Source organism: Suillus plorans (genome assembly GCF_016647745.1).
Source record: "Suillus plorans strain S12 chromosome Unknown HD556scaffold_70, whole genome shotgun sequence".
NCBI classification, from domain to species: domain Eukaryota; kingdom Fungi; phylum Basidiomycota; class Agaricomycetes; order Boletales; family Suillaceae; genus Suillus; species Suillus plorans.
The window spans coordinates 247887-271115 of NW_024537454.1; the positions used below are offsets into that span (position 1 = coordinate 247887).

At 47.0% G+C, this 23229-nt stretch overlaps 10 protein-coding genes across 10 annotated transcripts; 4 read left to right on the forward strand and 6 right to left on the reverse strand.

Annotated features, from left to right (window-relative positions):
• The first annotated feature begins 71 nt into the window (after positions 1 to 71).
• HD556DRAFT_911720 (uncharacterized protein) lies at positions 72 to 2367 on the forward strand. The gene has a single exon (XM_041312010.1). The coding sequence runs from the start codon at positions 313 to 315 to the stop codon at positions 1891 to 1893; it is 1581 nt and encodes a 526-aa protein (XP_041155539.1). The 5' UTR covers positions 72 to 312; the 3' UTR covers positions 1894 to 2367.
• Positions 2368 to 2370: 3 nt separating this feature from the next.
• Positions 2371 to 3927, reverse strand: HD556DRAFT_1448065 (NIF-domain-containing protein; the record flags this gene model as incomplete). Its single annotated transcript, XM_041307373.1, has 5 exons — positions 2371 to 2577; positions 2631 to 2729; positions 2803 to 2952; positions 3005 to 3109; positions 3160 to 3927. The coding sequence occupies 5 exons, from the start codon at positions 3925 to 3927 to the stop codon at positions 2371 to 2373; spliced, it is 1329 nt and encodes a 442-aa protein (XP_041155540.1).
• Positions 3928 to 5344: 1417 nt separating this feature from the next.
• Positions 5345 to 6224, forward strand: HD556DRAFT_1405114 (uncharacterized protein). The gene is made up of 2 exons (XM_041303957.1): positions 5345 to 5767; positions 5830 to 6224. Exons 1-2 carry the CDS (start codon positions 5697 to 5699, stop codon positions 5987 to 5989), a joined length of 231 nt encoding a protein of 76 aa, XP_041155541.1. The 5' UTR covers positions 5345 to 5696; the 3' UTR covers positions 5990 to 6224.
• On the reverse strand, positions 6225 to 8335 carry HD556DRAFT_1405119 (uncharacterized protein). Its single transcript, XM_041303958.1, has 10 exons — positions 8041 to 8335; positions 7889 to 7984; positions 7760 to 7839; positions 7611 to 7705; positions 7419 to 7542; positions 7223 to 7365; positions 7129 to 7173; positions 6784 to 7066; positions 6447 to 6728; positions 6225 to 6392 (listed from the first exon to the last, which is right to left on the reverse strand). Exons 1-10 carry the CDS (start codon positions 8156 to 8158, stop codon positions 6378 to 6380), a joined length of 1281 nt encoding a protein of 426 aa, XP_041155542.1. The 5' UTR covers positions 8159 to 8335; the 3' UTR covers positions 6225 to 6377.
• HD556DRAFT_1405123 (putative serine esterase-domain-containing protein) lies at positions 8336 to 10563 on the reverse strand. The gene is made up of 6 exons (XM_041303959.1): positions 9893 to 10563; positions 9732 to 9835; positions 9403 to 9678; positions 9266 to 9352; positions 9061 to 9217; positions 8336 to 9009 (listed from the first exon to the last, which is right to left on the reverse strand). The coding sequence occupies exons 1-6, from the start codon at positions 10094 to 10096 to the stop codon at positions 8497 to 8499; spliced, it is 1341 nt and encodes a 446-aa protein (XP_041155543.1). The 5' UTR covers positions 10097 to 10563; the 3' UTR covers positions 8336 to 8496.
• Positions 10564 to 10894: 331 nt separating this feature from the next.
• HD556DRAFT_1499716 (uncharacterized protein) lies at positions 10895 to 12616 on the forward strand (the record flags this gene model as incomplete). Its single annotated transcript, XM_041308934.1, has 9 exons — positions 10895 to 11074; positions 11146 to 11298; positions 11354 to 11492; positions 11517 to 11608; positions 11738 to 11786; positions 12043 to 12083; positions 12247 to 12263; positions 12307 to 12375; positions 12458 to 12616. The coding sequence occupies exons 1-9, from the start codon at positions 10939 to 10941 to the stop codon at positions 12614 to 12616; spliced, it is 855 nt and encodes a 284-aa protein (XP_041155544.1). The 5' UTR covers positions 10895 to 10938.
• A 162-nt stretch (positions 12617 to 12778) lies between these two features.
• On the reverse strand, positions 12779 to 14391 carry HD556DRAFT_1448068 (uncharacterized protein; the record flags this gene model as incomplete). The annotated part of the gene is made up of 8 exons (XM_041307374.1): positions 12779 to 12899; positions 12949 to 13103; positions 13158 to 13349; positions 13397 to 13535; positions 13591 to 13781; positions 13831 to 13939; positions 13993 to 14121; positions 14174 to 14391. The coding sequence occupies 8 exons, from the start codon at positions 14389 to 14391 to the stop codon at positions 12779 to 12781; spliced, it is 1254 nt and encodes a 417-aa protein (XP_041155545.1).
• A 592-nt stretch (positions 14392 to 14983) lies between these two features.
• On the reverse strand, positions 14984 to 16332 carry HD556DRAFT_1245391 (XRN 5'-3' exonuclease N-terminus-domain-containing protein; the record flags this gene model as incomplete). The annotated part of the gene is made up of 8 exons (XM_041298528.1): positions 14984 to 15277; positions 15328 to 15453; positions 15504 to 15655; positions 15713 to 15826; positions 15883 to 15985; positions 16040 to 16069; positions 16123 to 16259; positions 16308 to 16332. Coding segments are annotated over 8 exons (981 nt in total), but the record flags the coding sequence as incomplete, so codon positions are not given.
• A 3881-nt stretch (positions 16333 to 20213) lies between these two features.
• HD556DRAFT_1499729 (uncharacterized protein) lies at positions 20214 to 21427 on the reverse strand (the record flags this gene model as incomplete). Its single annotated transcript, XM_041308935.1, has 4 exons — positions 20214 to 20640; positions 20700 to 20896; positions 20976 to 21278; positions 21344 to 21427. The coding sequence occupies 4 exons, from the start codon at positions 21425 to 21427 to the stop codon at positions 20214 to 20216; spliced, it is 1011 nt and encodes a 336-aa protein (XP_041155547.1).
• A 255-nt stretch (positions 21428 to 21682) lies between these two features.
• On the forward strand, positions 21683 to 23175 carry HD556DRAFT_1499730 (uncharacterized protein; the record flags this gene model as incomplete). The annotated part of the gene is made up of 8 exons (XM_041308936.1): positions 21683 to 21732; positions 21846 to 21859; positions 21962 to 22098; positions 22153 to 22188; positions 22246 to 22367; positions 22563 to 22618; positions 22693 to 22998; positions 23052 to 23175. The coding sequence occupies 8 exons, from the start codon at positions 21683 to 21685 to the stop codon at positions 23144 to 23146; spliced, it is 816 nt and encodes a 271-aa protein (XP_041155548.1). The 3' UTR covers positions 23147 to 23175.
• Positions 23176 to 23229: the final 54 nt, after the last annotated feature.

The window sequence follows — 23229 nt, forward strand, 5'->3', positions numbered from 1 at the left end:
GCTTGAATGCCATTAGCAAAGATTGAAATATGCATAGTTTGCAGGAACTACTAGCTAAGTTACATAATTATGACAGCTTCAAGATTCCAACAATTTGGAGCTCCTACCCAATCACAATTGTGATCATATTCTACTATGTAGCAGTACGTGCCAACTCAAAACTTCAAACGTTACAACTGATGCTCGTTCGTTGTTCCCTAAGCTGTAGAATCTACGCACTGCAAATTTATTTGCTTGCAAACTGATAGTAGCCGCCACAGAGACTCCTGCCTTAAACTCGAGAGCTCAAACTGAGATTTGCTTGAGGAGAGAATGCGAGCTCTTTGGACACGCCAAAATAGGTTCTCTCCTATATCCTCCATTCCCCCAGAGATCCTTGGTGCCATTTTCGTTCATCATGCACAGCAGACGCAGTTACTTTATGAACCTGATCAACCCGCGTTTTTGTCATGGCTTAACGTCGGACACATTTGTCGCCACTGGCGCGAGGTTGCTCTCAGGACTCCGGAGTTATGGGCTACTCCGTTTTTAAATTTCTCAGAGGCTACGGAGGAGATGCTCCTGAGATCCAAAATGGCTCCGTTGAACTTGAGAACCGGCCTGCGATATTGTGTGGTGTCCGTCCAAAGTGTGTTGGTGCACATAGAGCGTTTGCAAGAGGTCTCTCTCTCGTTCTCTAATGGTGATATAAGGCGCTGTATCATGGAATTCCTCGACAATGTATCATCTTGTTCCGCTCCCAAACTACGATCGCTTTCTTTGAAACAAGAATATGCGCAAACACCACAGATAGCAATCCCGATTTCTTTTCCCGCACCCAACCTTCGCAGCCTCCAAATCAGGAACTTTGATATATCATGGACATCTTCCGTCCTTACAGGACTCACTGTCCTTGTTATCAAAAAATTATCACCGGAATGCCTTCCGACTCTGGACGAGTTGATCTCTGCGCTCCGTCGTATGCCTGCTTTGCACACTCTCGAGTTAGAAGATGCTCTCCCGACTCTTCCCCCCCAAACGATGTCACTCCCTTGCACACCTCGTGCCCTGAATGTTCAACTTCCTCACTTGAAACGATTACTTTTGGTGGCGAAATATTTGGAAGTGGCCAACATGTTGGCTCGCGTCGAGTTACCTGATTCGACAATGTTGGAAGTTCAACTCAGATGCAGCGCATCTTCGTCCATGAATCCGGATCAAGAATGGAATTTGAGCCTCCCCATTATCTCTCGGGCCTTGGAAAGTTGCTTCAAAGCCACTCCGGCCAAGTCTCGCCGAGTTCCGCGTACCCTGCGACTATTTGCCGTCACTCACAGAATGCTTGTGCAATATAGCACAGTCTGGAACCCCTCGTGGGTTCCAGATTTTTTTCCCGATTCGCAGTGGACGGTCGTTCTTGACTTCCACTTTCCTCCTGAAATAAGTCCGGCAATACTTAGCGACTTGTGGCGCCTCGTCCCTTTCAGGGATCTCGAGGCCTTGTACATCGAAGTTTTTTTCACTTGCTGGGATGGTTTTTGGACTGATTTTCTTGGCCACGGCGCTGCTCACAATCTTGCAAACATATACTTGCAAGGAACCCGCGAGCTTTTTGAAGATCTTATCATATCCCTACGCTCACAGAGGCACAGTTTAGCGCGGTCTGTAGTCGGGTGTTCACAAAAAGGACAATTTTTTGCTCCAGCACTTTCCCATCTCTTCCTTGACAGCGTGGAGTTCGACCCCTCCTTTTCGTCCTTTAGGCGGATCTCTGACTTCTTCGACGTGCTCGTCGATCGTGCCAACGAAGGTCGGGGACTAGACCGCCTTACAATCACTAGATGTATGGGTATCAGTGCCCACGACGTGCGGTTGTTACGAGAAGTGGTAGCCGACCTTTACTGGGATGAATGACAGTCTCATCGGTTATGCCTGTGACTTATTCAAAGACGACGACGACAATTACGATGATGGAGACCTCTACTATGGAGAAACATACGTGAAACAGACGGATACGATTGAGCCGCATCAGCGGGTTGGATTGTGCTACAGAATGCTACAGAGCGCTCTGTAGCACTCTGTAGTGAATTGATGCCGGTCGTTCAGAAGCCAGGACTTTTCCTCACTTTCGCACGACTATGATACCTCCTACGCGAATTACGCTCGCTTTGAACACTGTTTGTACTGTATACACTCGGTACGCAATGTTGTTAGTATAACAGTGGGGTGTTTATTTCTCGTACTTGCTACGTATGACAATGTATTCTCAACTCTGCATGTACACATCTATTCATACATTGTCATATCTCATCATTAAATCATAAAACGTTTGAACACCAGCGTCCCATAAATACGACCAGCACACCAGGTCTACAATATATAAACCAGGTGTTATAAAATCGTGGTCAATGCGCTTCGCACATCTTTCGTGTCACTGAGGTCTGCAAGAAGGGGGCAGATGTCTATCAGTTCGGTATCGTGAGGATCGTTAAACCATGAGGATATAGGCACGGCATTATTGGGGTGGAAGATATATGATGCCGGTGAATTGTCGATGATGATGGTATCTGCCATGGGACGTCCGAGCTGCGACAGGTCCTGAAGATAAGGATGATCAGATACGGAATCTTATCTGCAGGGAGCAAACGAACCTTTACATAGTTTCCTCTATAACGGAAACAACTTTCCCGGAAGAGCCTATGCGAAACAGCATTGTAGATATCGAGATGGTCCATCACCGGATCCGCATACTAAATGAGACGAAACAAGGAAAAGAAAGACATCAGTTGAATTTTATAACCCGGCCACCTGTAATGAACGCACGGAACCCAGACTTGCGGTGTACACTACTACTTCGTACAGCTCACCCATCTGTCGAAGAAACTCGTCTACTCCTGGTCGCTTCTGTACGTACATATTGTGCCAGCGATGCTCGATTTCGACACGAACGACGAAGTCTGGATCTGGTATGGGCTGACAACGAGGTACGTCAAAAGCAGGTATAGAATCGGAGTGAAAGATATACCATGAAGTTACTATGGACGAGGGTCTCGTCCAGGTCAAGCACTAAACACTTCTTGCTAACATGTTTAGGCGCGATGGGTGGGAGAAGTGGCCATGGCTTTCCGTCCTGTAAACTCCAAGTCAGAAATATATCTATTGAACTACGGATCCACTCACAGAGCCCATGGGAATGCCTGCACCCCCATTCCTGATCAGCATTTCATCTTCCTCGCTTAACTCATCAAACGGAACATCATCCGACTCGTTACCATGTTCGGACGGGCGACTTGCAGAGGTCTTTAATACTTGACCAGGAACAGAAGAACCTGGCGGTTGTACGGCCCTACTGGTAGCGCCCGCAGTCTCTAGCAAGTCCTTAGGAGGTACAGCAGGTTGACCTTTCTCCTGCGAGGGTGCGACTGGAACTACCGATGATGCGACTGGTGCTTTTTCAGAAAATTGCTTCATAGCATTGTCCGCGGTCTTGTGAGCCAGTAGAGTAGGACCCGACCCAACGCTTGCGACCCCATCGACGTCGATGTCATGAGCTCGGGAATCGACTCCGACGCAGCAGAAGAGCTTGCGAAAGAACGTGGCCAAGAAGCTCTCTTTGGATTTCTTGACACGTTTGATCTCAGAAGACTCCACAAATGAAGCGTGATCTTTAGATTGAGAGCGACACCGGAGACTGCTGCGCCTGGAATGACTTTGCGAAAGGAGTGTGGATGTGCCTGCGGATTCTTCGCGCTTTTCAAGTGCCGGAGATGCAGTAGATGATGAAGAAATATATGCAGCACTGCCTACATTCTCTTTGGAAGAAATAGAGGGACGAACGCGTGGTGGGACCTGCCGGTCAATGGCATGTGGCGTCCTCGATAATGAATCCTTCGAAGGTGCGGACGCAGCAGCTTTTTTGTAAGCTGTAGATTGAGTATCTGATGGCATGATGATTACAGTCCCGGTATCTATCAGGAGAGCGTCGTCGAAGAGATGTCCTCAACAAATGACAAGCAGAATGAGTACGAGTGTGGAACAGCAGTAAGCTTGAAGGGAGGTATTGAACTACTGCGATTGTGAACAGTCGATATAAAAAGGGGGAGAGTTGATGCAGGGACCTACTAGTACTAGTAAGACAACTTGAAGGCCGTGGTCCAACCGCAACCTGCCTACAGCGTTGCCTCCCGTTAAGCAGCACTTGCGGCCGTCAACCTAAGCGTCAATTAATTGCGGCCGCGCGGAAACAACAAGGCAGCGCCAAAAAAACGTTACATATTGCGTTCTGTCAGCCGTAATGTGAATCCGAACCAGGTACGGCATCTTGGATCCAGTGACCCATCATGATGATCACTAGGCTCGACAGAGATAACAAGGTCGTTCACAAGTTGAATTCAGTATCACGCACAAATCTAGTACAAGTAGGATGCAGTCATTTTCAAATTGCACTACATGAATTGATAGGAGGATACATAAAGTGACCAATCTTTGGTACTAACCGTCACCTACATCACAGCTTACCACCGAGTCCAACGACCGCACCCATATGCATAAAACTTGAAGCAGGGGAACTGCGAACCATCAAATGTCCGAACTGCTTTGCGCATGAGAAATAACGTCTGATTTCACATAAAGGTAATTCCAGGAACTGGAGCAACAAGTTGGCTGAACACGATCTTGATCCGACTCATTCTTCTTTAGGGGTTAGGCGGCCTTCATAGCGGTCGAGGTCAAGGCAAGGCAGTGCGTCACCTCATCAAAACCGATCGGCCCTGGCAGGTGGATGTAGATAAGGAAGTATGCGCCGTCCTTTGCGATGGTCAAGGATAGCCTGAAGCTGTATTCAGGTTATTGCTACGGTTGAACAAACACTGGTGATCTTCAGCAGGTATCAATCACAGCGACCTTCTGTGCATTGCGTGACGGAGAATCTGGAACTCAAGAAACAGACAGCTCCACTTTGAGCTTGCCTAGAACAAGAAAAAAACGTGTTATCTTGCTGAGATGGAGCTGGTGTTCCCTATCGCGAACATGATGCGAATGATGACATAGGGCCCAGCCCCGACACCAGTTAAACCCGGTCGTCCGCGTTCATAACACGATACACCCTCGGTGAACGTCCGCGGTACATCTAGACCGGCGGCATGAAATTGAAATGCACCGAGTGAGACGAACAAATTGGTTGCTTTGGAAATCATTTCATTTGTGAGTAGGGGGATGATTGACATTCGATCGTGCAATGAACATGAACGAACCTGCTAAACGTGCCTGAGCGTGGAAATAACATGCGTGGTCCCTGCTGTGAGTGAGGGGCTGTGGTGGTATTAGACAATGAGCTTCATCCAAAAAAGGCAACCGTTGTTGTCGGCTTTTGTTCTTGAACTTGAACTTTTTGTGGTGCCAGCAGTAAGTTTGGGTGTCAGGACAATGTACATCTTTTGTCTCCGCGTAACTTTCACAATTACAACAAACTCATTCTGTGGAAATTATCTGCGGGTGGTAGTATAAAAACCTTACCTTAACCATGAGTGCCTCGACCCTCGCTGCTTCGACACCTCGCATTTCGCCCCCCCTATCTAGTGTCATCACAATCAGTGCAACAAAACTCTACATTCCGGCCCGTAAATCAATATTGTTCTGGTCGTGATTTTCATTCCCTTCCTCATTACCCCCTCCCAACAAACCTGCCATTCACAATTTCACACGTCGCAGTATCCAACATGGCTAGTCTCGCCGTTCCCCAACATGCATACCTCACTTCCGAGCCCTGGATCGTTGAATCTAAACCGATGTGAGCACCGTCTACGCCGCCCAAAAGTTTTTACTGATCTTTTCTTGCCTCGATCGTAATAGGAGAAAGACACGCATCTCGTGTGGTAAATATATAGAACGCCAGGTCGTTCGTGCATGGAAGCGCGTCACTGGTGTTACTCGGAAACATCAACGTGCTTCTTTCCTTCCCAAGGATTTCATCCTTGTCACTTCTCACCGCCGCAGCGTGAGGTTGGCTTGAATAGTTCCGAGAGGAGGCAGCTGTGTTGTCACAACTATTCACAGGCGGCGCACATATGAACAGCAGAGAGATCGGGCTTCTGAATCGCACACATTCATTTTTCTATCTGGGACATTATATCATTATTTGACGTGGAAATATAGTATTCACAGGCACTCTAGGTTGTATAACAATACTTATGCTACCTGTTTTTTTTAATAATTAATCCAGTATATCCATTGAAATAGACAGAGAAGTTATGGTTTAGAACCCAAAGCATGAAACTAGTGTGATTTTGGATTGAGCAGGGTATCAACTGTCCTAAGCTAGTAGTACATATCATGAAGTCGTTAAATTTACATGCAATTTCTCGTCCGTGTCCTAGACCAAGCAACTGAAAATTAACTTACTACAGCGGCATCAACTAGAATGTGAATTGTAAGCGTGCAAGTAAATTAACATCAATCGAAAAACCTACCCCGCGTGCAAGCCGGGTTATTTGTTCCACACCACTCTGCAAACGTGACACCTCATTCTTGAGGTGACCAACTTCTTGCAGCAAGTTGGCCTTTTCAACTGCATCCGTTTCAGCGCGACCTTTGAGTTCGGTAATGGTGTTGTGGGCATTTCGGAGATCTTCGAGGATGCCTAAGCATCGCTCTTGTGATGCTTCGGTGTTCCCGTTTGCTGCATCAAGAGCATTTCCTGCAGCAGTCAGGGATCTCTGCAGATCTGCGACTTGTGTTTGTAGCGAAGATATCTGAGCATCTCATCGCTTAAACTTTACTACGGAATGGAACACCGAAACCACCTACCTCCGGGAGGAACATGCGAGATGACGATCGAAACCCGCCAATGAACCCTGAAAAATATCCAATAGCAAGAGAAATGGAGCCGAAGGGCGAGCCAGACGTTTGAAGGTTCTGCCTATCAGAATGGCTATGCGCATCATTACCAGAAGATGTGACCTCAGTGAATGATGCTGTGGATGTGGGTGTAGGTGAAGGTGGTGACGCAACCACTGGTCGCCGAGGCAATGACTCGGGTGTGGGGAGTCCAATATTTCTATTACTGTGGCTATAGCTCAGCGTGCGAGCACTGCAGTCAAATATCAGTACACTGGCAGTGTATCTAGCGAAGTCTTTATGAATTTCACTCACGGTGTGAAGGGAACAACCCGAGTGTCATGGAATTCTTCGGGCTGCCTGTATATAATAAGTACGATGCACAATAATATATAAAATGCTCACTAACATTACGTCCATCGAATCATCACCTTCGTCAATTTTGTCGTCCGCGACAGTATTTGCCTGACAATTAGCAGCATCTCTTTCTTGACGTAAAGAGGATACCAAATCCTGATATTTTCTGGAATATTGGAAAGCACATCTAGCTGCCTCTCGTAATACGCGCGTCAGGACAAAGCACAGAGAATGTCCTGCTCGCTTACCTGGAGCAAAGTTGGTGTTCGATCCTTTCCAAACACCTTGGTGGCAAGCGACATATATGCGCGGTATTTTTCCCGAGCTGATAATGTTCCATATCCGTCCAGGACTTCTTGAAAGCCGCGATAACTGTGGCAGAGAAGAACAGGACAACATGAGTTCATATCTCCGATTAACCGTAGTATGCTAGCACTTGCATGTCGTAGAAGCTGGACTGAATTTCTATTTGTTGAACCACATTCCGCTGACGGCCATTATGGGCAAAGGTCAAGTCGATGTGCCCGTGCTCCAACTGTGAAAGAATGACGTATGAATATAAGTCTCACACCATCGTGTGATGTCTTACGAAGAATGAGAGCACCCGCCGCAAGTGAGCATGCTGGCAAGAACCTACTTTCAAGTCAGCAGCGCTTGCACGACGTTTCACTGGATCACAGTGAGACGGGCGAAAAGGATCAGAAATAAACAGACGAACTCGTAGTCTTTAATTCCTCAAACGATACACTCAATGTATCTGCGGGACCAAGATTGCGATTTTCATCACAAATGAATAACAAAGCGGTGCAGACAGCTAGTATATCGCAGACGTTTACAGCATATCAGAGTCGAAGTAAAAATGCCACTTGCCGTGATGTTGCGCAAGTTTGCGACTAGCGCTGATTTTATCGAGTTTTAAGCGGCCTTCGGGCGTGTGCGCTGTCGTGGAGACGTCGAGGTATGTGCTCCCGCGTCGAATGGCGGGCATATTGGGCAAACGAGATTCCAGGATAATAGTCGACTGAAGGACATTGGGTAGTCGCGTAGATTATAAGCCATTGTAAAACAAAGACTGAAGAAATCGCACGCAACCGATCTGAAAGCCCTTTCATGATCGATGATCGCTAGGCGACGACTCGCTTAAGCTTATTGTTGGGGTTCGACAGAGCCAGACACGAGATCATAAAATTAAAAGCCTCCGAATGACAAACATGCTGTGCCCCCACCGATCGCATGCAAAGCGTCAATCTATTAAGTCGATATGTAATATCGTCTCTGTAAATGTTCTAGTTGTAAGTAAACAATACAACGAAAACACAATAAAAGCTACAGCTCGAAGTGATTCGCCCAGTGTCGTAACACGCCCTCGCCCTCTAAATGGTGCTTAAACATCTTGGGATCACGACAGACTATCACTGCGTGAGAATTGCGTACACCTTCAAAGAAAGCTCGCTCTTTCTTTAACTGTGGTATATTGTTGAGATTCTCTATGCACTGAAGTTGACCAGGTGTCAACAAAGGTTGGTATGGAAGGGGCTTTGATTGCGATTTCTTTTCTTGCCCCTTCGTAGGCTTGGTGGAGCTGGCTTTATTAGCAGGGTCAGCACCAGATATCCGCGACGTAGCTAGTGGAGTGCCAGCGGGGTCATCATATAAATCAACTGCGGCGCTTTCGAGCTCGCTCTCCAGTTTTCCGATAATGTGAACAAGTCTTTCTCTGGTTGACTGCGCTTCAAGATGCCTTAGTCGACCACGAGACTGGTGTGATTGGAATGATAGGCGGACGAGAGCAAGGCAGATAAATGTCGGGAAGAGGATTGGTAGGAGGGCATAGACGGCCTATATCGTTGCTGTGAGATGAGGCAGTGAGTTCAGAGGATATTTGCATACCAAGTTTAAAGGGAACTCGGCTTGAAATCGTGGAGGTAATGGCACGCGCATGTTACGGATACTCTCATACCAACGCTGTGGCTCTTTCGTGGTTGCAGATGATAAGGGAACCGCAGAGTAAGATTTGATGACATGCTTGTACTCCTCGTGGAAATCACTGAAATACAGTTAGAATCAACGCTTGCAACACGAACCAGGCAATTACATTTTGATGCCATTCTTCTCGTAATCGCCAAAGGGGTCTTCTGCACTAATGCCAGAAGTGACGTATGGTACAGTCAAGTCATTGATGCTAGGGTCATAGTCAGGGATAGCAAACAAATGCGGCATGTTTGAACTTACGCATTGGCATAAATTCTAATATTAGGAAATAATATCAATGCTTGATAGAAAATGCGATCAGGGTCAGCAAGGACCTCTACCAGTGGCCTTCCTCGTGGTGACCATTTGTCGACACAAAAGAACTGCTCGCCTGAACGGGAAAGAAGCTTCGGTCCCAGAAATGCGGATATCGAGGAGAATGTCGAAGGAAATCTAGGTATGCCGATGTGTGGGGTAGCTAAAGTGTTGAAATTGACGGGTTGCACCGTCTCGAAAAACTTGGACTGGTGAAGGACACTAGTAGGTTTGCTCTTTAGGTCATCCACAAGAGCGGGGACTATCACACGCACCCAATGACATAACGAGCAACCAGGCCGCCAAGACTGTAACCGGTGACGGAGAAGCGAGTCACCTTTCGACCTTCCTTCTCTAGGTCCGCGGTTTTCTGTCGAATCTGGGTTTATGCGCGCTGAGAATCCTCAGGTTTGTTAACGATAATAAACAAAAATACCTCTTCAGCCACTCTTTCACCTCCCCAGTCAATTCCGTCATATGTGGATTCATCCTTATTGGTTTCAGCGACAAGAACTTCAAGCTTAACGTCACCATCCTCGACTTCACCCTTCACCTCGCGGATGATTTTATTCACATGAGCAAGATGAGAGGGATTTCCCCACATTCCGTGGATCAAGACAAGTAGATGGACGTCTGACATGGTTCGGAATGGCTGGCGGTGATGAGACGATGCAGGTTTGGCGGATGATATACAGCAAGAGATTAATACAGTAGGACGGGAAGCACGGGAAGTTATAAATACGTGGAGTCGTGAACCTCATGCCATGCGATATGTAGCTTCCACGCCGTGGGTGTCAAGACCGCGTTACCGGCCGGCAGCTGGGTACTGCGCTAGCGTCGATGCTGACGCACACATGCCACTTGTTATGTAACACAACGGGTCGGCATCGGCAATTCAACGACACTCAAGTTGGACGAAAGCCTTGCACATTTCTAGACTTGAGAGGGTCAAGCTAAGTTTCAACTGGTCAAATCGTGGTGAATGTCAGGGTTCTGAGGGTAGAAGTCTGCAGACTTTAGGTCTACTAGACTACTGGGTACACTTCGGCAGGCTCGGCAAATTCGAGCGGAGTTAGCCACACGCAGCCTAAGCAAGGGGACCCTGGCAGTTTACATTGAAATCTAGTAAGGTAGACGACATCCAAATCCAGCCACATTTTGTATCACCTCCACGTACAGGTTATTTCACAAACATACTGCACATTAGAGCCTATTAGCATGCAAGAATGCATTCCAGATACCTTTGGCTACAATATGATGGAAAAAAAATCAAAGAATATTTATTTCCTGTGATGTTATTTCGACTTTTATGAAAAGTGTCCAAAACACCTTGAATAGTCTTCAGACACAGACTGATGAGAGAACATAAATTTGATGTCGAGAATTTGGCCATGTCACGTGATATATAATCTTACATAATCCACTAAAAATGTGAAGCAAAGTCTACCAGGAGATTGGCTCACAAATCTCAATAAGCCAGCTATGGGTCGCAGAAAGACCTGCATTAAAAATAGGCTCAAGAACCTGCATAAAAATCCCCCTAAAGTCAAGTCCCAAGCACCAGAACTTGTCAAGCTGTATCGCTCGGGTCCACAAGATGGAAGATATGGAAAAGCATGTCAGTGCATGTCTTGATGATCATCAGTGAACCGGTGAAGGTTTTAGAAAGGTATATATGACGATATATAGTACATAATCACAAGAACCAGCATAATTCTGCTATCGAGCATCACATTGTTATATTTGACCTTGTAGAGGAAAGGACATTTCCTGATTGTGTTACGAAGGATTATGATTGGGAAAAGGTCCTGGTGTCACTCACACTCAAACTTGGAGGAATTTGTGTCGTGCTTCCACTATTAACACCACCTTCTTGAAATGGTTGACTGTCGTCTAGTGTATGCCAATCTTCCATGTAAGAACGAGCGCCTGTATCTTCTAGGCGACGCGAATGTGCTCATCGAGCGAGCGGGCCCAAATTTGCGTCCTGCTTCAGCTAGTATCAACTCCTTATTGGAATGGTTGATTTCCCTCAGGTGTGTGTCAATTTTTCATGCAAGAATGAAAGCTGGTATTTTCCAGACGACGGGAATGTATTTATCGAGCGAGCGAGCTGGAAATACGGACCACAATGGCGAAACTAAACATGAAAGTGAGCACCGTCCCAAAAACAACCATGTGTTAACCGATCAGCGACAATGCATGAATTTTCTGTAAATATAACGGTCAAGCCGGGTGAACCATAACCGTCATGTTGGAAGTGATTTCTGTAACTTGAAAGCTAAGCAGGAAAGCGAGCACCTTCCGAAGAACAACAATGCATTCATCAAGTGAGCGACAATAAATAGGTATCCCGCTTTGAATTTTGACGCCATCTGTTTGAAATGCTTGGTGTTCGTAAATCATAGGACAACTGTCCATGTAACACTGAAAAAAAGTGCCTTCCAGAGGGTGACAATATGTTCATCACGCAAGCAACAATTAACTCATATTCTCCTTGAAATTTTGAGCCACCGTCTTTAGACATCAAATTTTGGTTAGTCTTTTCTTAGATTATCTAATAACCGTCTGCTTTACATTGGTTAGCAATCCGTGGGAAGAAGTGTTTGCTTTGCGCACCAGCCGAGGTGTGTTCACAGAGCGGGCGATAATCAATTTATGTCCTCCTTCGACTTTCCACATGACCTTCCATGAGTTTCCAATGACTGACAGCTTTAAGTCCACTTGTCCTGCATCCCAAGAATCTGTAGCTCTGCACCAATGTTGCAACTTCATGATTCACCATCTTAGCTCAGGGCTTGATAACGGTGGGTCATGGCTTGCCTTGATATCTCACTTACCATTTGATAGACATCTTATATATTACATACGTATCACTGCAATTGGGTATCTCTGCACCGTGCTGCAGGATTTTTGCACGTGCGTATTCGTGACCCCGGTAACATAATTCCTCCGATGAACAACAAAGTCACCGTTTGGCGCAGTTATGTGTTTGTTACAGGCTGTTGGCACAAAGCTAAAAAATATAGAGACCGCGCAGCCTGCGCTCTTTCATCTAGATGCATCTTATCAAACTCAACCTGAAAGATCCGCGCACCAGGACTTGAATGATGGCTTGGGGATTGTTCCCATGCGTGACGGCCCGTTTGCACGAAACTGAAAAGTTATAGGGACAGCGCAGCCTGCGCTCTATGCATGCGATAGTTACGCGTGGCAGAGATCACTCTAATTATTCAGTTGCACATAACATTAATTTTATCAACATCATTAAACCATCGCATTGATTAGCAAACAACAGATCTAATACGAAACACAGTAATATCTAGGGTGAATCAAACGCGGCGTCATCACGTTGTGCTCTCTGCCTTGCGAGAGCGTTGACAGACATATTGGCCTTCATTGCGTCGCTAAGTTCGCCTCGGCGATTCCTCCCAAAAACTTTTCTGAAAACGGAATTCTAGCAAGGCTTGGTTTGGAGGGAAAATTACGCACCTAGTCCACCATTCGAGAAGTTGCTGTACCCTGCGCTGCGCTTCTCGACCAGGGGCCCTTTCGAAAAAGTCAATGATGGTCCGCCAGAATTGTTGGTAGTCGAAGTCGCCATCCATGGACCGCCAGGAGGTAACTGAAGAAAGTGCGAATCGCACCTGCGAGTATATAGTGAAGATATATCATAAAATAGACTGAACAATACAACTTACTTGACATGTGATATATGCGATCGAGCGAGGAGTGACTTTCTCCAAATGAATGATTTGTGCTACGTGTTTTTTGACCTTGATTCCAGATAAAGACTTCTTAGCCCGTCGGTTGTTGCTGATGACATCCGCGCCGTCGCCGTCGCCTTCGACGTCTTTTGCTGAGGAAGGAGACGTGAACACAGCCTTGTAGGCCTGAAACACCAGTCAGTTTGCTGTCAGGCTGCTCCGGTACGACAAACCTGAATGAGAATCTTGCCCTTGAAAAGGCCCTCCTCAAGATCGTCCGGATTGGAAGTGTACTTATCATACAAGTAAGTGGGAAAGGATAGATCTGTGACGATATACCCATCTGAGCGATTTCGGATGCCTGCCCTTACTCTGGTGAACTATGAGCGTTGTCTCTCAGGCTCGGGATACCGAAGCCACTACTTACTCTGGGTTATTCCAGTCAAGCTCTGCCGGACAGAGCAACCTGCCACACACATCATGGGTGAATCCACGGGAATGCTTATCGTCTTGGTCAACAGGAAAATCCGGCTTAAATTCACGGTTGATCCATTCCAAAACGAGAGTCTTCAGTTTCGAAGTGTCATCTCCTCGAGCGCCATCAGCCCCCTGTCGAAGCTAGACAAAGACTCAGCCGTGACATAACCATTAATATCATTAAACAAACCATCTTTAACATGTGCATGTACTCCTCGTACTCCATCTCTGAACCCTTCTTGTAGAACCACGGCAGCATTTTGGTTAGGGTAGTATAACCTATTTGAAGTCGATCCTGTCTACGTAACCACGTTAATGAGTAATATACCCGATCCAAGAGCGAAATACTTACTCGATGGTAGTCTCCTGGTCTTCGATCTCATATCTTCTGTCGTTTTCGGCGACGAGGTCCTCGATACTATCGAACAGGGCGACAACACGCCTGATTGCTCTTCCTTTAGCAACATACCAGATTGTTTGCCTAACAGATGGTGAGCAATGCAACTGAATACTGCATGCGATAGCAGCCACACCTTTGCTTGACTGCGCGGCCCGACTCCAGGGCCTCCAGCTTCTCCTCCAATTGAGCGATTTTCCGTCTCTGCAGAGCTTGCACATGTGCCGCTACTGCTTGAGATTGTTGCGGCTGAGTGTCGCCTCGGTCCTGCTGATTCTCAGCGTGCGGGGTGCTGCCTTCGCCGTCGACGTATGACGTGTCGTCCTCGTCCTGCTGGCCCTCGACATGCAACATAACAGCAGGAACTCGAATAGGTTAGCGAACGACTGAAACAGTCCCTGAGGGATGAAGATAAAGTGAGAGCGAGGAATAAAACTAACCCGAGCCAGCTCACATTTTATATGTTAGCCAAGGCCAGTCCTAGTTGCCTAATAAGAATACTGGGAACTAGTAAATCACACTAGCACAAGCGATTAAGTCGCTTGAACAATTTGATACCTGTTTAGGAAAATGGTTAACGTTAGCAAAATAAAGTTGGATGAAAAGTCACTAACGGCGTGGCAAATATGTACAGCGCTTGCGCTGCAACTGGAGCGACTTCAAGAGACTGAGCATTACGCGGCGCTCCGAGACCAATAGAGTCGGCCTTGGCAGCAAAAGCATTATCTGCATGTTGAGGAAGAGATGATAATGATGTAGTGGATGCAGTCAGACCAAGTTTTGCAGACGGAACGGCGAACTGAATATCGCCTGTGGCGTTCTCTCCAGACTCAGACTTTTCAATCTTATGACGTTTCGCCTCTTGGTCTTGGCGTTGCTCAGCTGAGATATGGTAAGTTTCTAAGGCGTGGACGGATCACATCATAGATACTCACTCTCTTGTCGCTTACGGAAAATCAATAGCCTGTTCCAAATTAAAAGGGAAGGGCGTATTGTTCACATTCAACTCGGATTCCAGATACTCGCGCAGAATGGCGATATCGAGGAAAATGAACGGTTTTTTTTCCGGTGGAGGAGGCTTTTTAATATCTGATTTCAGTGCTGTACATTGAGCGGCATAGTGACCTTCTTGTCCACACATTCGGCACCCGGAACCTTTGTCCTGCGCAAACACATCTTCCCGAAGCACTCGGAAATATGGTTCATGGGTCGCGAGGGCGAGCATGATGAAATCAGCATCCTGAACATACGGTCAATAACATAGAACACGATAGCGGGAAATCAACCCACCAAGCCATAAATTACGTGTCGAGTATTAGGCTCATGACCGGGATTTGTGCGTTGTCTGCGTATGAAGTCCATAATCTTATGCTCTCCTTCTCCAGGCACACTTGCATCCGAGATAATGACTGGCAGCTATACCAGAAATGAGTCAGAAGGATCCCTAGGAAACGTTCACTACGTACATCTTTCCACCCTGGATCGGTATTCATCTTCTCCACAACCCAGTATCGTGACGATGCTGTTAAAAGGTTCATAAACGGCGTACCGGGTGTGATAGCGTTAGAGTCCCAAGATTCCTTGTTTTTCTCGTCATCAGTAATAATTTTACCCATAGCTGCAATGATGAAATCGGTCAGAAATCCAGCATAGATTGGCTCTGAGAACGACGTACCTTCCCACTCAGCGACAGCAAGTTTATGAGCTTCCGCCTTGTCTTTTGCTACTTGAGCAGTCCTGAACCGTCTACCTCGCTGTTCATTCATCTTGGCACGAGGTGCAACGCCGTCTAATTCCACTCTGCAGTAAGTTCGTGGTATGAGACAACATAAATGTAAAGCGCACCAATGGCCATGAAAAGAAGTTTGCGCGGCCGCACCATGTTAACCACTCTGTTAGTGTATTTGAAGATTTCAAGCATCATTTCCTCCTCCGTTTCTGGAGCTGGCTGCAGAAGACGAGTCAGGGAGTAAAGCAAATTTATAGAACGAAGTATACGTACTTTGCCCTCGGGATGAGTACAAGGATGAACCTTTGTGCATACGGATGGTCAGCACGAAAAACGTATTTACTACAATCACTCACGATACCGTTCATATCCAGGTATAAGTTGTCGAATTCCTTGCCATTGGGGTTAGGTTGTGTGATGTCAACGGGAAGTTTGATAGGATCTCCAGCTGCGTCGAGAATTTCCTCCTCCTCAGCTTCAACAACAGATGATACTGGTAGTTGTTAGCCAAGCAAATACCAGTTAAGCACCGGTTGCTCACCAATCTTCGGATATTTCTTGCTCAACTAACGGAACAGTGCGGGAATGCCCTATAAACAAGGTCAATGAAAGCCCGATTCACATTTTTTAGGATTCGCGTTCACACGGCCTTACACCATGGAGGTTGAAATCACAATGAAGAGTAGTCGGTCGTGCTGAAGACGTGCCTTGGAAGAGCCACATCAAGCCATAAGAAAAAACGTCCAGTGCGCCGCGGTCCCTCCATGCCATCAACAGCGAAAGCATCAAGTATCAAGCTCAAGGGTCAGTCCGCCGTGTTGAAGACGTGACTCGAAGACTTCGCGCTTTGTTAAGACGTCACCGACGAAGAATGCGTTTCGTAGGGATGGGATCTGACGTGTCGCTTGTGCGGAGAGTAACTGACCCATAGCAGGGGTTAGGTGCGTGACAGCAACTTTGCTGTCGTCCATTCATTCTGCAAGACGGCCGGGTGTGCCGATGTCTTCTGCGGTGGGTACATGAAGCTCTGCACCCAAGAAGAGGTGCGTGAAAACTGTAACGTTATCCCCATCGACAGTAGGGAGGTCGTGTGACGAAGATGTTGTGATCGGAAGTTAAGCTAGTTGTTTACATAAAATTATCTTGTGGCTGATTATGGTCAATTTGATTATATACAGGTACAAAAATCAAACATCAGTGAGTATTATGGTTAGCGTTGTATATATCTATCAATCTATCATGAGTGCGCAGCTTGTACTGCTGCCACCGCGTCGATAATTCTGGGTTGGGTAGAATGAAGTCGTGAATGTATTTCTGTAGCAATGTATGCTTAGCTTTGAAATTAGTTACCCCAAAATCAATGGTCACTGCAAACTGCCCGCCCGCTAGCTCCATTAGAACACACTCCACGGCCGCTGTAGCTGTGCAATACAAGCTGTCAAGTTCTGTGACGAAAGGCACATAGCCGAGTTTCAGAATCGCGTTGAGAAGAACAGTTTCTATCACGGGATGTTCGAATGCGAACAATTTGTCGCGTTGGAGGTCAGATGAATTCCCGAATATGTACTTTAAGGGGAATGAAGGGTCGTCAATGAGGTCTTTTATCCCATCAATCTGATACTGTGGTTCAGATTCTTCTGACCAGATTGAGGGGCGCAGTTTGTACCCGAATTGAACAACGGCACGGGCGGCTTTCTTGCAGGCTGATGTGATATCAGCGGACGGCGGCACTGTGAAGGTCTTATAGAACGCAGGTAGGTTTTCTTTCGCCCATCCGTTCCCATGCTCTGGTGGAAGTATCAGACACCGTCAATTTTAAGGTACTGCGGCTTACTTTTATCATGTACCTCTGCTGTTGAAACCAGTGCTTGAAGAGCTGCCTCCTTTCTTTCTTGTTCGGTCAAGAAGGGACAATTTACGAGTGCGGATCGAATGAGCGCTACACGTGCCTCTTCGAAAATTCTTCGGTGGATTCGGATCTTGTCGCTGTATTGTAAAGGCGCGATGGCAGATGTCCGTGGGAGGACCATAGGCGGGGCAACACCCGAAGAGCCCTGATAAGTCATCAGTAATTGACGATTTGTAAATCATGATTGCTCACCTTAGTGCTACTGAGGCCCCTCAGCTTTGATCGGGCATGCGGATAGGGCCAAAATTTAATCTCAATCGGTTTTTGCGGCGGTTGGTGACTGCGTGATCCAGATGGACCAGGAACGGGAGGCGGAGGCTCACCGACAGTGAACGAATCTCCAAGAGGTAGTGGCCCGTTGAGGTGCAGCGGTGGCTCTCCAATTTGAAGAGGCTGAATATCTTCTGCTTCTGGTGTCAAAGTAGATATCCCGTCAACGGACACGATGGGAGGAGGAAATGCGGAAAGGTACTGAGGAGGATACAAATGTGGTGGCCCGGAGTCCGCGTAAGGAGCAGAAGAGTTGTAAATCAGATGATACCCTGCCTGTGAATTACTAGGGGCGAAATGAAACGGGTCATGGAGGAGTGACACTGACGGATTGACGACGTTGAGGTTTGGAAGTGAGTTCGAAGATTGAGAGTCTGCGAGAAAAATCTGATGGCTCGCTTGCGCATTCACAACGTCGCCACGGTAGTAGAAGTCCGAGTCATGATGGGAAAACAAAACAGCCTGAGTGTCATTGGATAAGGACTGCTGGTAGCCCAAGTCAGCCTGAGAGCTAGCAGCGAGGGGATAGGTGAAATGGCTGCTCTGGCGGACATTATCATTAGATGTGTCAATAAAAGTGTCAAGGGGCTGTTCATCGTACGAGCCTGAGTGCATTGGAATCTAGTGGCAGTTTCGATGCAACGACAGGTGGCAGCATATAAGTTTTATTGCAGCCGCTAGGCCGAACCATGAGGTACGGGCGCTATTTGGGAGATTCCTGATTTGGCTTTCAGCATCGGCACGATTTAATAATAGATTCAATTCACCTTGAAATTACGCTGCGGTAGCCAGCCCAGAGGGTTTGGGGCGACTTTTAAATTACCTTCTACCACTATTGATAATGGGGTTGCTGCATTGAAAAATTGAGGTAAGAGTCGTAATAAGATGTGTTGGGCCGCTAACAACTCGAAATTCCATGGCGATGCGCATCGGACCGAACAAGAACCCCCTTCGCAAGGTTCATCAATTAGCGAACATTGTCACTCGAAGGCTTAAAGATTCTAAGTTTCGAGTTGGAGTAGCTTGATATTTGTCCAAGCTATCATCCATCCTATGGGATGCGGCATACTGGATTGAACATAATATACGCCAAATAGGCAACTAAGGTTATCTTTAACAAGGCGTTGATCCGGAAGATTCAAACAAGTGACTGACGGCATATGTGAGGCTCTGATCTTGAGGCTCTGATCTACAGCGTTAATGTTACCGTGATAAATCGTGACCGAGCACGCACTTACCTGCAGAATCCAACATCAAGACTCACAGACGACCAGTAGCACCACTTGAACAGTACGATAGTCATGAAAACTCAGGGACGGGCTGGCTTGGCCGTCTGGTTTGGGGCAATTTTAAGTTCGAGTTGGTTCGAAATCTGCTGCAACAGGTTAATGCAAGTACTAATGTGATGAAACACGTAAGAACTTCCCTAATATACGAACGGCTTTGAGCGAGCCCCACAAGATCAATGATCTCCGCTCCAAGTCTATGAAATCATGATGTGCACAGGGCTGTACATATTCAATTATCCGAGTCACCGTGACGTTGGTGTCGGAGAGGAGCGGGGAAAAAGAAGACAATGCACATAAAATAGCAGACGCATTGGCAAGACCCTTGTTCTCAAGCTCAGCTCGAAGCCGATTGCTAGCCAATTTCCGGGTGTGCACGTTGTCGTATACTAGTACTCCCGGGCCTCGAGTCGTACGGCAGCATTGAAGCTATTCAATGATCTGACGATGCTTGACCCTCGCCAACTCATTCCGGTTATCTGTGTGGTGATCGTACATGCAGTGAATTTTCCAGAAGAGTCCACACATATAATTGCGTAAGTGAATCCCCAAGTGATGCCTGCTGCAAAGGTTCATCAATGCGAGTTATGATTGGCAGGACTGACCGTTGTCAAGCAATCCAAGGTTAGTATTTAAGCCAGAGAGTGCGAAGTACTGTGAAGATATTAGTCTCATACACGTGGCAATTCAAATACCATACCAGAGGCAAAACATGATCGTCACCATATATTCGAGCTTCTCCATTAGTGCGATAGCAAAGACCGCTTTCGTGGGGAACAACGAATCCTGCCAGGAATCCCCCTACATCCTAGATAAGTATTGAACGTCTGGAATAGGTGACATCACTCACCGAAGAGTCGCATTGGCGATGACCACGGCTAGTGCCAGCAGACTCCAGCCGACTGTGTCTTCAACGTGGGTCCCGATATCCCATGTATCCGACTGATGTAAGACTGTCATCGTATGAACATGTTTTACCTCCTCACTTATCCCACGCGCCAATGAGGGCATGGCAAGACAGTGCTTCTGCAATCGAGACACGTTTCTTTTCGCCTCCTGAAACACCACGAATGGCAGCATCACCGACAACAGTGTTTCGCGCATGACGAAGACCGAAGATGCGCACGAGGATATCAACTACATCACGATTAAACTGTTCACGGGTTTGGTCTATGAACCGAGCATGTGGAGTACGCATTTTGATGGCGAAAGACAAGGTTTGCTCTACAGTCAAGGTCGGAAAGTGGACATCATCGTCAGGACAGTAGATCACATCTCCACGATACTGTCTTGCGATATCTTTGGGGGTGAAGAAGTCATAGCATACTTCGCTCTGTATAGCATGGTATTCCCCACACTGGTTTGCAATAGGAACGTGCTGCAACCGGAACCAGGTCGTCCGAGAGCTACTGTCGCGAACACGTGATTAGCGCGAAAATTTAACTTCACGTTAGTTCATTAAAACGACTAACAGAGCATTTCACCAGGCGCAACGATACCCTCGAATCCTGAGAAAATATCCCTGACAGGCTGGTTGCGCATCGCCAAAGTGTTCCTCAAGATGGCAGCAGGATTAAGCATAGAACCGATGGTGAGCTGTAAAGAGGCATGTGCACCGACACCGACGATACGGAGATCCTTGAACATAACGCTAAGCTCGCGGCCCTTAATGGACTCTTCGCCACGACTAGTAATATATCAACAAACGCAACTAATTTCTTTATGGCGGAACTCATCGTCTGACGAGGTCTTTGAGCGTGACTTCAAAATCGAAAGCATCATCATCGTATGCTGGAATCACAGAGGATGAACTTGGAGTGTCGATGCCCTTTGCTGAGGCAGGCATAGGAGGCTTGGGTGAACTTCCGCGACGAGAGCTTTCCCGATGATTAACTTGAGAACGTGTGGAACGTGATGTCATTGTGCGTTTAAGTTCGCTAACACCAACTGGGTCAAAAAAATTGACTGGAACGCGAGAGGGAGATGAGTGAACACCTTTGTAGGCCTCATCTTGGTGTGGCTCATCCTGAGGAATATTAATTTCCAGCTGAGAGTCGGGAAGACTCGTGATGAGGTTGAACGTAAAGGAAGGGGAAATGTTTATGCCCAAACGAGGAGCAAGCCATGGCAGATGATGATATAGTTATTATAGTACTTCTGCGAGGTCATAGAGCTCGCACGGAGACCTCCAGCCATAGCAGGACTCTCACCCACAGAAGTTGAGAAAAAAAATTGAGCCTGAGTCCTCGCGCGAGATCCTACTAACTGAAAATACCATCACGCCGTGACAATTCACGCGCACGTGCATGTCTCCCACGAGACGGGTGGCAAGCCGCATCATCTTTGTAAAATACATCGTCTGGCTTGCCTTATAGACGGGCTGGTGTACTTGCTCGTATACCAGCGTGACTTTCAATTGGTGTTGTTGATGAAACCTATGTAAGAAAGAAGATGATTGAAGCAGTATTTACAGTGTACACTCCGATTTTGCCAACTGCCAGGTACGTGACTAGTACTGACTACCGTGACGTCGGGCCGCCGTGACAGACTAGTAGACTCATCGGATGTCTAATCCAATGGGTTGCATGCTAGACCCGTGCCTACATCTTCTCAGAAGACCTAGTCAAAGTGAGCACGCGTATCTACGAATCCATTGTGTGTCATTGGGTGATGTCTAATCCATTCTCTCGCATATTCTGCACCACCGTGGCAACGTGTACCTTCCAATAGAAACCGTTCTCTCTTCGTCTATTCACTTGTTCACGCATATGGACTTCTGGCAACATGCACTGGTCAAGAGTCCCAACGATTCCTGGTTGTGCGACCACGGCCTGCTGGCCAGAAGGAGTTCTTGGGTTACCATACTTGTGAGTCGTGATTACTATCTCGAATATGTCATGAATCAATCAAGCGATGTGCAGAACCTGCTAGAAGTTTCAGAGTGTGGGCTTGAAGACGTGCGTATACCAAACAGATTGTGTCGTTTCACGACCTGTCAATGTATCATTATGTAGGACTGCCCCATGTTTCATGGAATCAAAGACTACATCACACTAGTCGCTGGAGTTACCTTGACCGGGGCGGCTGCGACTAGAAACGATATCTCGGACATAGCCATTTGTTGGGATGGCGGAAGGTAAGTGCTCGCTTAGTTTATGGCGAACTTTCCTTGGAATCTCAGTGTCATCATATGCAGACATCACGCCAAAAAAGCATGGGCTTCAGCTTTTTGTTACATAGCTGATTGCGTTCTCGCCATTCTTTTCCTCAAACGAACAATACCGAAACCACGTGTGACTCGATGTATCTCGACCTCGACCTCATTTTCCAGATGCAGCGTCACAAGCTTTTCACAAACCCGGTTCCACAGCTGCTGCTCAAGTTCTTGTGCGTGCACCTCGAATCATTGACAATATATGACCCAAAGAATTCTTTTTAGACACTATCTATTCATCACGCAGCTCCAGGATTTTTCCCTTGTTTCCCCCTCGCTTCCCTTCCGGACGTCGATGATCCGGCCTTCGATCCTTTCACTTTATCAGTGCCACTCAAAGCTCGTGCACCCAACAAAACATTCCTCCGCATTTGGCCTATCATCGAACATGTCAAGGACATCTTTCGACCTGATTTCATTATAGTTCAGTGTGGCTTAGATGGCCTAGCGGGTGATCCCATGGCAACCCTCAACTGGTCCTTAAGGCTCGCTCGGCTGGTGCATGCATCGCATCATCCGCGAATGGCAAGGGAAAAAATGTTACTTGGCGGAGGTATGATGCTACTTACTAGAATATCTTCCCGCATACCATCATCTAGGCTTTAGGTGGTTATGACACGCCCAATGCCGCGCAAGCTTGGACATATCTCACCTCTGTGGCAGTATGTTTGAATCTCAGGTTCTGGTTCGTCATATATTGATACATTGTGTCTAACAGGGAGGAATTCCGCCGTCTCACCAGTCTGTCACGTGCATTGGTGCTCCAACCAAACACTGACTCATG